Genomic DNA, 12,556 nt, shown 5'->3' with positions numbered 1-12,556 from the left:
CTCTATTCCTCTGGGTAAAGACTAAAGCTTTAAAACCTTTCCACATTTGTTCCTGGCTTACTTTTGTAGCCTTCATCTTCTCCACCCTTGCCCTCTCCTATCCTTTCCTCCCACATGCTCACCCTTTTAGGCTGCAGCTACATGGAAATTTTTGCAGTTCCTCAGACTCCTGCTATCCCACCTTCTGGCCCTGCTACATGCTGCTTTTCCTCCTCCCTACCTCTACCTCAATCTTCGATTCCATAGTTAGCACCCTTTATTTCCTGCATCAGCACACAGTGTACTATGCTGTAATTTAGTTTAATGTTGTTCTCTCTCACTGGACTTGTAAATGCTCTGAGAGAGGGTATCTGCCTGACATGTTCACCCTTGTTCATCTTGTTACCCCCAGTGCCTGGTAAAGCCCATGGCCCGTGGGTACTCATGGCCTGAGTGTTACTGCCTCTGTTGTTAATGTTCTGTGGCCACTTCCACTCCAAACTCATTTAAAAATAATTGATTCTATTTAATAATACCTAACTTCAGTGAGTGACAGGTATAAATTAAGTAAAATAAAATTGGGCAAATAGAGTTTGGAATGAGAGTGTCACATTTGTTATGATGGTTAGAAGGGGAACCCTTGAGCTGTACTTAGATTAGTATTGGCCTATAGTAGCCACTCAATGAATATTTGTTGAATGAATGAGGCTTAATCAATGAATATCTGGAGAAGGAGGGTTCTATACAAAGGAAATAGCAAATACAAAGGCCTTGGATTGGGAACATGCTTCACCCACTCAACAGGCTGATACTAGTCCATGGTGGCTAAGGTCTGATAGATGAAGCTGAGAAGGTGGGAGGTCTAAGTAAAGGACAAAGATTTTCATCTCATTGTATTAGGAGCCATGGAAGGGTTTTGAGCAGATGAATTGTGTGATCCCATAGCTTTGATAAGTTAGTCTCCTGTCTAGGCTATTATTATTTCTTGCTTGGATGACTGCAATACCTTCCCATCTAGTTCTCAGATCCATCCTCTACGATGAGGTCAGAGTGCTCGTTTAATAATGCAATCTGATCAGCTTGATCTGTTGCTGAAGACCCTTCAGTGTATTCCATAACCCTTGGGGAAAAAATCTACAATACCTAATGATCTGATATATGTTGAGGGCAGTGTCAAACTAGATTTTATTCTCCATTCATACTTCTTTTCATTTCCTTGAAAAGTTCTTAAGTTCTCTTTTCATTTTTTCCTTTTGTTGTGTGAAAAATAACACATATACAAAAAAAAAGACATAGATTTCAAATCCAGGAACCACAATTAGTGGGAGAACATATTTACATATTTCAGGCTTTGACATGGGTTACAATTTCACAATTTTAGGTTTTCACTTCTAGCTGCTCTAAAATACTGGAGACTAAAAGAGGTATCAATTTAATGATTCAGCATGCATATTCATTTGTTAAATCCTGTCTTCTCTGTATAACTCCACCATTACCTTTGATCTTCCCATCCCTCTCTTTAGGGGTGTTTCAGCTATGGCAATTCTAAATTTTTCATATTGGAAGGGTCTGTCATTAATATGGGGTAGGGAGATGGAACTATCTGATGTTCTGTAGAGACTAGGCTAGGTTTCAGGACTTATCTAGACTAAGGACCCATCTGGAGGTTGTAGGTTTCTGGAAAGCTTCTCTAGTGCATGGAACACTTGTGGAATCTTATTATTGCCCTGGGTGTTCCTTAATTTGGCTGGAATGGTCCTGATTGGATGTTGGCAGGTTATGATATGGTAGCAAGGTCTAACTGAAGCTTGTGTAAGAGCAACCTCCAGAGTAGCCTCTCGACTCTATTTGAGCTCTCTCTGCCACTGATACTTCATTAATTACACGTCTTTCCCCCATTTTGGTCAGGATGTAATTGTTGATCCCACAGTGCCAGGTCTGGATTCATCCCTGGGAGTCATGTCTCATGTCGCCAGGGAGACTTTCACCCCGGGATATCATGTCAAAAAATTCCTAAGTTCTCTTGTCAGGACCCCTGCCCACAATGCTACTATTGCCTAGACTGTGCCTTTCTATTCTTCACGTGGCCAGCTACTACCCATTTTTCAGGTCTCACTAGGTATCAGGTCATCAGTCACCCCCTGCCCTCCACCCCCAAACCAAGACCAAGTTAGGTATTATTCTCCCAGAGCTCCCAGCCTTTGGTTTAATATCCCTGTAGAAACTTATTCAGTTATGGCTTCCTGCTGGATTGGTGGCTCCATGAGAGCAGGCCACTGCAGCTGCTCACTGCTGTAGTTCTAGCTCCTCCCTGAATGCCCAGCACACTGAAAGTCCTTATATTTAGAAAAAAAGAATGAATGAAAGGCTCCTTTCCAGTGCCAAGGATCTGATTCACATCTCCTTCTACCTTTAGCTACTTTCACTTCTATTGAAAATGTACAATTTTCTTAATGAAAAGGTCATTGTTTTAGAAAGTGGTAGAGAGGAAAGATAGCTGTTGAAGCCTCTGTGAATAATTTAATTAACAAACCTACTTTCAAAAGAGCTCATTAAGCTTACCACTGATGGAAGTCATTATTCCTTGATGTGCAACTATGACTCATATTGCTCCATGTTTAAAATTAGTTGAAAATGTTTGTTTTTTAGTTGTCATTGTATTATCAGTTGGCATAATGTGACTGTTATTGCAAATCCTATGAGTAAGCTTAACTTCACGGCATGCCTTGAAGAAATTTATTTCTCAGAGTTTAGTCATAAGATAATGGTGTGCATTCACATTTTCCCCTCAGTTTCTTAGTTTTATGCTTTCAGCTTGATTGCAGTAACACCATGACTCAACATTCAGCTTACCTTTTAAAAATTAATATTGTCTTCTTTTTATTTTATTTGGTGATGAATATTTCCTGTTCCTTGCTTGCAGATTACATTTGACATTTCATGCATACCAAAACAAGGCAGCTTCTAATGTTTCAGAGTTGAGTAATTCTAATCTTGCAGGGTTGAGTAAGAGCTAGGAATTAACTGAAAGGACAATATTTTCATGTACAGAAGTCTCCCTGAAAGATGTCAAAAAGCTCTTTCTAGAACATTATTATTATGTTTGTATCATTGGCCTGTAGTCATCTTCAAAAATGACAATTAGCCATAATATATATTTTTTAATATTTGTATTGAGAAATCTTCACATACACACACTCCATATGTAGTATACAATCAGTGGCTCACAATATCATCACATAGTTGTGCGTTCATCACCATGATCCTTTTTAGAACATTTGCATCACTCCAGAAAAAGAAATGAAAAGAAAAAAGAAAAAACCCATTCATACCATACTCCATACCCCCCTCTCATTGACCCTGAGTATTTCAATCTACCCAATTTTTTACCCTCATCTCCCCATCATTTATTTGTTTTTTATTTGTCTGTCCATACCGTGGATAAAAGGAGCATCAGACGCAAGTTTTTCACAATCAAATGTTCTCATTATAAAAGCTATATAGTTATACAATCATCTTCAAGAAACAAGGTTACTGGAACATAGCTCAACAGTTTCAGGTACCTTCAGCCACTGCAGTATACCATAAACTAAAAATGCATATGTATTATCTACATAATGCATGAGAATACCTCCAGGATAACCTCTCAACTCTGTTTGAAATCTCTCAGCCACTGAGACTTTATTTTGTCTCATTTCTCTCTTTCCCCTTTTGGTCAAGAGGATTTCTCAATTCCTTGATGCCAGGTCCCAGCTCATCCCAGGTGTCCTGTTCCATGTTGGAGATTTACACTCTGGTGTAAATGTGCTGTCTCATATTAGAGATTTACACCCTTGGGAAACATGTCCCACGTAAGGGGGAGGCTCAGAATAGTCTGATTTTTAAGAATACATGATATGTATTTCACATTTTATGTAGTTACTAACAATATAGAAACTAATTACATTTCAAAGTAATTCACAGTGGATCTTTTTATAGAACAAATATGCTCTTTTATATTATATAATAAAATAAAACTATTGTAACAAATAATATTGTGTTCTAATAGTTAAAATGAATTAAAGTTTATCTCCTTGGAAAATATGACTTTGAAAACAGGTAAAAAGGCAAAACATTGTTTAATTTATATTTTACAGGTTATAGGGAATATTCTTTAGTTAACCCTTTATTACTATCACTGGCCTTGTGAAAAGAAAGAAGAATTGTATTAGTCAGGGTTCTCTAGCAAAACAGAACCAACAGGAGAGATCTGTAAGTATTTATAAAGGTGTCTCAGGCAACTGTGGGAATGGAAGAGTCCAAAATCTGCAGGGCAGGCTGTGAAGCTGGCAGCTCCGATGAAGGGTCTGGGTGAACTCCCCAGGAGAGTCTCACTGGCTAAAGAAGCAGTGAAAGAGTCTCTCTTCTCCCTAAAAAGCCCACAGCTGATTGGATTATCTCATTTTGGGAAACACTTAGTTAATTGTAGATGTAATCAGCCACAGATGCAATCAGCTGACTGATAATTTAATACACCAGTTGTTCTAGTTTGCTAGCTGCCAGAATGCTATATACCAGGAACAGAATGGCTTTTAAAAAGGGGAATTTAATGTTACAAGTTTACAGTTCTAAGGCTGAGAAAATGTCCCAATTAAAACAAGTCTATAGAAATGTCCAACTTAAGGCATCCAGGGAAAGATACCTTGGTTCCCAAGAAGGCCAGTGACATTCAACGTTTCTCTCTCAGCTGGAAGGCACATGGTGAACATGGCAGCATCTGCTGGTTTTCTTGTGGCTCTAAAAAAAGGACTCTCCAAAATGTTTCCTCTTTGAAAGGATTCCAGCAAGCAACTCTACCTTCAATGGTTGGAGACATTGGAAATGTCCCAGATGGAAATCATCTAATCAAAAGTTACCACCCACAATTGGGTGGGTCACACCTCCGTGGGAACAATCAAAATGCTCCCACCCAGCAATATTGAATGAGGATTAAAGGACATGGCTTTTCTGGGGTCCACAACAGATTCAAACCAGCACACCAGTCTTCCAGTTTATCAACCAGCCATGAAATATCCTTTCAGCTACAGTCAGGCCAGTGCTTGCCTGACTAAATAATCATTGGCCAAGTTGACACCAGAACCTAATCATCACAACGGTTTTAATTAATAAAAAAAAACAAACCAGCATAGAATATTCATCCATTCTTTGCCCAGTGTTGGAAAGTTAATCAAATTCATGCATGTGAACATGAAGCATGAGGGCATAATGGAAACCATATGAATATGGCTTGTTAGGGAGCTAAAGAAGCTCAGACATGAAAAGTTCAAGCCTTTTATTTTAAAGAATAGTGTATTGTTGTGGTTAATAGCTGGATTTTGGAGTTCACAGGGACTTGGGTTCAAATCTTCATTTATTGGCCATGTAATTTGGGCAATGTAGTTGCTTCAAGAATCAGCATTACAGGGACAGAACAGTCTCTTCAATAAATGGTGCCTAGAGAACTGGATATCCATATGTAAAAGAATGAAAGAAGACCCGCATCTCACACCTTATACAAAAGTTAACTCAAAATGGATCAAAGATCTAAACATTAGGTCTAAGACCATAAAACAGTTAGAGGAAAATGTAGGGAGATATCTTATGAATCTTACAACTGGAGGTGGTTTTATGGACCTTAAACCTAAAGCAAGAGCACTGAAGAAAGAAATAAATAAATGGGAGCTCCTCAAAATTAAACACTTTTGTGCATCAAAGAACTTCATCAAGAAAGTAGAAAGACAGCCTACACAATGGGAGATAATATTTGGAAATGACATATCAGATAAAGGTCTAGTATCCAGAATATATAAAGAGATTGTTCAACTCAACAACAAAAAGACAACCAACCCAATTACAAAATGGGAAAAAGACTTGAATAGACACGTCTCAGAGGAGGAAATAGAAATGGCCAAAAGGCACATGAAGAAATGCTCAATGTCCCTGGCCATTAGAGAAATGCAAATCAAAACCACAATGAGATATCATCTCACACCCACCAGAATGGCCATTATCAACAAAACAGAAAATGACAAGTGCTGGAGAGGATGCAGAGAAAGAGGCACACTTATCCACTGTTGGTGGGAATGTCAAATGGTGCAACCACTGTGGAAGGCAGTTTGGCGGTTCCTCAAAAAGCTGAATATAGAATTGCCATATGACCCAGCAATACTATTGCTAGGTATCTACTCAAAGGACTTAAGGGCAAAGACACAAACGGACATTTGCACACCAATGTTTATAGCAGCGTTATTTACAATTGCAAAGAGATGGAAACAGCCAAAATGTCCATCAACAGAAGAATGGCTAAATAAACTGTGGTATATACGTACGATGGAATATTATGCAGCTTTAAGACAAGATAAACTTATGAGGCATGTAATAACATGGATGGACCTAGAGAATATTATGCTGAGTGAGTCCAGCCAAAAACTAAAGGACAAATACTGTATGGTCCCACTGATGTGAACCGACATTCGAGAATGAACTTGAAATATGTCATTGGTAACAGAGTCCAGCAGGAGTTAGAAACAGGGTAAAATAATGGGTAATTGGAGCTGAAGGGATACAGACTGTGCAACAGGACTAGATACAAAAACTCAAAAATGGACAGCACAATAATACCTAATTGTAAAGTAATCATGTTAAAACACTGAATGAAGCTGCATCTGAGCTATAGGGTTTTTTTGTTGTTGTTTTTTACTATCATTACTACTTTTATTTCTTTTCTCTATATTAACATTTTATATCTTTTTCTGTTGTGTTGCTAGTTCCTCTAAACCTATGCAAATGTACTAAGAAACGATGATCATGCATCTATGTGATGATGTTAAGAATTACTGAGTGCATATGTAGAACGGTATGATTTCTAAAAGTTGTGTTAATTTCTTTTTTTTATTTTTATTTATTTTTCTTTTTTTCTTTCTTTCTGTTAATAAAAAAAAATAAAAAAAAAAAGAATCAGCATTACATATATAATGGGGTCAATGATACTTATGGTGTTGATATTCAATAAGATAATTCAGTCATATTGCCTGTGACTGGGTGGGTAATTTAATAAATGTAAATAATGACATTAATAATACCTGAAAGGGGACATAAAATTCCAGAAAAATTAACTGAATTTTCCCAGGTTACAGAAGCAGCTTATGGCACTTTGAATGGCAGACCTGAACCCTAAACATTGCCTTCTTTATTATTAACAACAGGGTGTTAGGTAATGACTTTATTTTATCTCAATTTATTAGCAGGAAGTATAACAAGAGACCATTTCCCCTTCTGTCTTTCCCAAGGATATAATGAACATCAAATAAGAATTAGAGTTGAAATAGTACTGGGCAATTTGGATTTTAGTTTTTTGCCTCTTCAGTTATATAAATGATATATATGTAGAATGATTACAAATTCAGCAAGGTCATCTTGAAGGAGGGAAACATTTAATGAAGAAAGTTGAATAAAAGTGGAGTATGAGTGGCATTGGGTAGTGAAATGACTGTGAATGGCTAATGGGACCATCTAAGGTGAGTAATATATTACTGTCTAAAACAATAAGTGTGCAAAATCCTGAGAAAAAGTTTTACTAATTCATGAGTTAGTGTGGGTCTAATTCACTCTTTATTCTATTCCACTCTATTCTATGTGGGGCCCATATGTGAATTTTAAGTGGAAAGTAGAAAATATATTAAGGAATAGGAAATAACGCCTATTTCAACATGAAAGCTGAAAATAATTGGAATTCTACATAATTAAGTCACGTTGTAATGATTTGTGTAATACAAACAGATCATGGCATGATAGAAAGACCACTGGGTTTAGGAGCCACTTCCTTTGGTATGAGCCCTGGTTTTAACATTTGCAAGTGGAATGTACTTAAACCAGTTAGTTAGCATCTCAGGCTCTTTAAATCAGGGCGGTGGTAATGGCTTAGTTCAAGAGGTGAGGGTCAAAGAGATAATATATAAGAAGTTGTTCTGCAATTTCTCAAATGCTTTTAAAATAGGATATAATGGTGGTAGTTAAAATTATACTTTAATATGATATATGTATTTTTTTACCTTTGAAAAATCATTAATTTAGCATTAAAAAATGGGTGGTGTTCCTGATTATTAAAAGTATGTTGACCAGCTGTTTCTGAACCTAAGAGAAAAGACTAAGCAAGATGAAGTAGGTATACAGGAAAGCATACAGGATTTAGATTAGATATAAAGAGGATCTAATAACAGTTTGATTTGTTTTAAGTGATAGTATTTTTCTTGTGCATATCATAAAATTTTCTTTATATACCTTTAAAAACTAAAAATAGATTTTCACCTGTCTGTCCTGTGTTAGCTAGAGTCCTGCTGAAGATGTAGTGATTAATTTAATGTTAACGCTCCTGTTCACTTTTCAAGAACTACACATCCATTTGATAATTCAGCTGGAAGTATTTATTGAATCTGAACTTGTAAAAGTAACAATTGTAGTTTTAAAATGTCCTGTTTGTGCAGTCTATAGAATTTCAGTATAATTGAACTGATGAGGCAAAGAGTTGAAGCAGAAGCCTTTGCATTGAAACCTTCATAATAGATACTAATTTCCTATAGTTCTAACATGCCAGACATTGTTCTTCAGGTGCTTTAGATATATTGGTTCTCTCAATTCTCACCACCACTCCTTGGCTACACGCTATCCCATCTAACGGAGGAGAAGACATGTACAGAGATCTTACGTGACTCTCCTAGAGACAAAATAACTCTCCTAGTATGTGGCAGAGTCAGAATCCTTTGTTATCTGTTTCCAGAACCCATACTCCTACCTTCTCTGCAGTACTGCCTATACCCTACACTGGCCCTGTTTTAACAGTCTTTTGTGTATTGTTTATTCAGGAAAATAGAGAGTTTTGCACAGTTGGATAGGATAAAGAATTAAGTAAAATCTATCATGATTACAGTGTGAATTTGAATTAATTTTTCTTGGCTTATAAAACATCAGGAACAGATTTAATGTGAAACTTCAATAGTGTGAAATGTGACCTATTTGATCAACTTTTATGAGCATATTAGAGAAAAGGCAGTAACTGAACGTCAACACTCAGCTCAGATGCTAAAGTACATGTGTGAATCACTGTGTAGCAAAATAAAATGTGTTTTGGTGAAGAATTAAGTATAGGAGACTGCCAAGATTTCAGTAACCCTGCCTTTGACCTTTTTCAGTACCAATTATTCAGAGACCTGGAATTGGCTCATGAGTGTTTAATTAACAAACAATTAACATTTACTAAGTTCTAAAATGACAATGTGTGATGAGGGAGTTAGTATCATATGCTTAGGAAATTGCTTAAGACAGAAAGTAGACATTAAAAAACTTTAGCCCATATCTAAGCATTCAGAATTAACTATGTATCAGTGTTTGAGATTAAGGAAACTATATATATCTTCTAAAATATCATCATAATAGACAAGAGCCAGAGGAGTTCAAGCCCCTATGACTTTAGTTTATGTGACCAAATCAGAAGTCTACGAATAAAAATACTCAATGTGATTAAGTTAATGATTTCATCTAATGTATTTCAAACCCTTGAAAATATTGAATTAAAGGCCATGGCTCTAAGACAGTACCATTTATGGTAGTAGAAATAGTAACAACCACCACAACAACCACACAACTACTCACATTTAGTTTGAATCAGGAAATCGTTTGTGTGCATTATCTTATTTAATACCTGCAACAATCCTGTAAGGTAGATACTATTATTTCCTCCATTTTACAAATGAGAAAATTAAGGAAAAGAGAGGATTAGGTACATATACAAAGTCACACAACTAGGAAGTACTGGTAATTAATTCATTTAATAAATCTTTATTGAATGTGCCTACCCCTGGTTTAGCACTGCACTAGTTAGTAGGGCATTCACAATGAGTAAAAGAAGGTCTTGCCTTCACAAAACAGCCTTAACTTCTAGGAGGGAGATAGACAACAAACGTGCAAAGTGGAAACATATAAGAAGACAGATGGTGATAAGGATTATGCAGAACAGTAAAACTCAGTAAGAGGGGAAGGGAGTGTTGAGAAAAGGCACCCACACGAGCTGTTGTCACTCTTTCATACAGGATGGTAAAGTGAGACTTCTCTGATAAGGTGACATTTAGCAGAGTCCTGAAGGGAGGGAAGATATTTGTAGGAAGAATGTAGGGGAAGAGCGTCCTGACTAGGACTATGCGTGTCGTGCTAGAGTAAGATTAAGAAGGCTATGTAGCTAGAGTAGAGTGGGTGAAGGGAAAAGCGATTGGAATATGAACTCAGATTTCTCTGAGCCAAGAGCCCATATTTTAACTACAACAGTAATCTAGTGGGGCAATCAAAGCATTAACTAGCCCACTGTAATCCTAGCAATATGAATATCCTCATGGAAAGAGGAAGGTAGCAAAGTTCTCCTCTGGAAGTTCTATGTGTAGAATTAAGGGTACATGAGAATTCCCGGTGGTTTGCATAAGGGTGCTTTGGAAACTTAAAGTAGGAAATAAGTATGGATCATAGCTTTGGGAAAATGGAAATTACACTCAGAATTCTTCAATGGTACTCCATTGCTTTCAGATCTCTAGAGAAATTAAGTAATTTTCCCAAAGTCTCCATAGCAAATGCATGGCAAAACTAGGGTTTAGACCCAGTGTTGAATGATAATAATGACTGAGTTCATAACTGCTGCTCTCAGACTGTGAAATCAATCTCATGCTTTTCTGATTCCCTAGTTACCCACAGAAACAGGTAGATAAATCCTGGCAACAAAAGCAGGGGTTTCCTTCTCTTTGCCTTCCTTCTAGTGCTCCTTCCCTTGCACATTAACAAAGCAGTCCTAGGGAGAGTGTCATGTGCCTAGGACTTTGCACATTCTGAAATGTTCTTCTCTAACCCAGGCTTCAAGCCTGGCCTCTGTGTTCCCAGAGAAGTCTGTGCAAACACTGGTCACGGTTCTTATCACACTTTTTGTGTGTGATTTCTTCACTTATACATGCCTGCCTCTTCTTCCAGACTATAAGTCATAGAAAGTCTGAGCCTTGTTTTCATCTATAACCTACCATATAGGATAAGGCCTGGCATATATCTGTTCATTTAAATTAGACTTAGAATACTAGATACAGAGTTATAATGATGACAGTTTTGAACAGATGAAAACAAGTGGAAAATGCTGAGCAGCGACGTTAGTTTGCCATGAAAAAGTAGCTGATAATAAAAATTACTATTTTATGAAAGATTATTATGTGCTAGATTTTAAACACATTGCTAACACGAGCATCCATTATTCTGAAACAAATTCAAACGTGACTTATTTTATTAGATATAAGTTTTTAAGCTGAATTTTAAAATGCATTAATATTCAAACTGTTGCTAATAGGAATAGGACAACTGGAAATGTTGGCAGGGCTGTAAATGGATGAAAAAGTCCTTAGAAGAGGAGAGAAGTCATCTTTGTTCCTTTATATTCAGTTTTTAAAACGTTACTACAAATGTGTATACTTGGCTACATGGCAGAGATCTTCCGGAAAGAACAGTATACTCATTCATAATTTGCATATGGCACACTGAGTGAGACAGAGGGCTGTGGGGGAAGTGAGCTCAGATAGGATGTGCATAATGCAGTGCTTTGAGCTGTTATCAACACTTAATTGTAGAGACTTCAATAAGTGCCATCCTTCCAGTCTAAGGTCCAAAGTAGAATACTTAAAGCCTTGGTCACTTAGCATAATTTCTGATTTTCATGCAATGGGAAACGTCCAAATACGGAAGCCCATTGAATAATTTTTAAACAGGGATTCTCGCTGATTGTTTTGTGCTTCTTAGACAAATATGTTATCCAATTGACATACAACCATTGATAAAACATTTTTAGGCATGTATTTAACCTTGTACATAACATTTATGTGTTACTCTAGCAATGTATTGTTTGAATTGCACTCTTAAGTAATTATTAATGCAAAATCTTTAATGTATATGTGATTAGTCCTCCTTTTCCTACAGCTCTCATAGCGCATTTTTTTTGTGGGGGGGTGTTCATTTTATTGTCACTTTAATTTCTCAATATTTTATACCAATTAAAATGGATTACATGTTCTTTATTTAAACTTAATTCTTTGAGTCTATCAGTGGGAAAGATTATACTAAGTGCTCAAAAAAGATATTTAGCAAATTATCTTGCCTTTCAAGCCCTTTTCATTGTCCAGTAGAAACTTATTCTAAAGATGTTTTCCTGGTTTTATTGCAGTGACACCACAGCCAAAGCCCTCTGGGAAGCCTTAATGAACACCAAACACAAAGAGGCAGTGATGGAAGTTCGGAGACATCTAGTGGAAGCTGCAAGCCGAGAAAACCTGCCAATCAAAATGAGCATGGGTAAGCTTGTCTACTTCAGCTAGGGCAGACTGTGTTCACTGGTACTGAGGAAATTTATTTTAGTCTCTGAACTCTATGGCCAACCCAGCCAACAGGAAATGTAGTTCAAAGTATTGAAGAAATTTGTAAACTGTTGAAAGAGTAGAAAGGAATACGTGGACACTGCCCTCGAGGCTCAGTGATGACTGCTTTTCTT

General features: G+C 36.9%; 1 protein-coding gene across 2 annotated transcripts in view; it reads left to right on the top strand.

The window, feature by feature from the left end:
• SCFD2 (sec1 family domain containing 2) overlaps positions 1-12,556 on the top strand; it is a 475,629-nt gene that overhangs the window by 67,025 nt on the left and 396,048 nt on the right. For both annotated transcript variants that reach the window (XR_013165880.1, XM_077136863.1), the window contains exon 3: positions 12,233-12,360. Coding sequence is in view for 1 of the 2 variants with exons in the window: in XM_077136863.1 (XP_076992978.1) it covers positions 12,233-12,360 (128 nt within the window). In the remaining variant the exon portion in view is untranslated. The remainder of the gene's footprint in view (positions 1-12,232; positions 12,361-12,556) is intronic.

The sequence above is a fragment of the Tamandua tetradactyla genome, chromosome 19, assembly GCF_023851605.1.
Source record: "Tamandua tetradactyla isolate mTamTet1 chromosome 19, mTamTet1.pri, whole genome shotgun sequence".
Taxonomy (NCBI): domain Eukaryota; kingdom Metazoa; phylum Chordata; class Mammalia; order Pilosa; family Myrmecophagidae; genus Tamandua; species Tamandua tetradactyla.
This window is presented reverse-complemented; position numbering and strand designations above follow the sequence as displayed.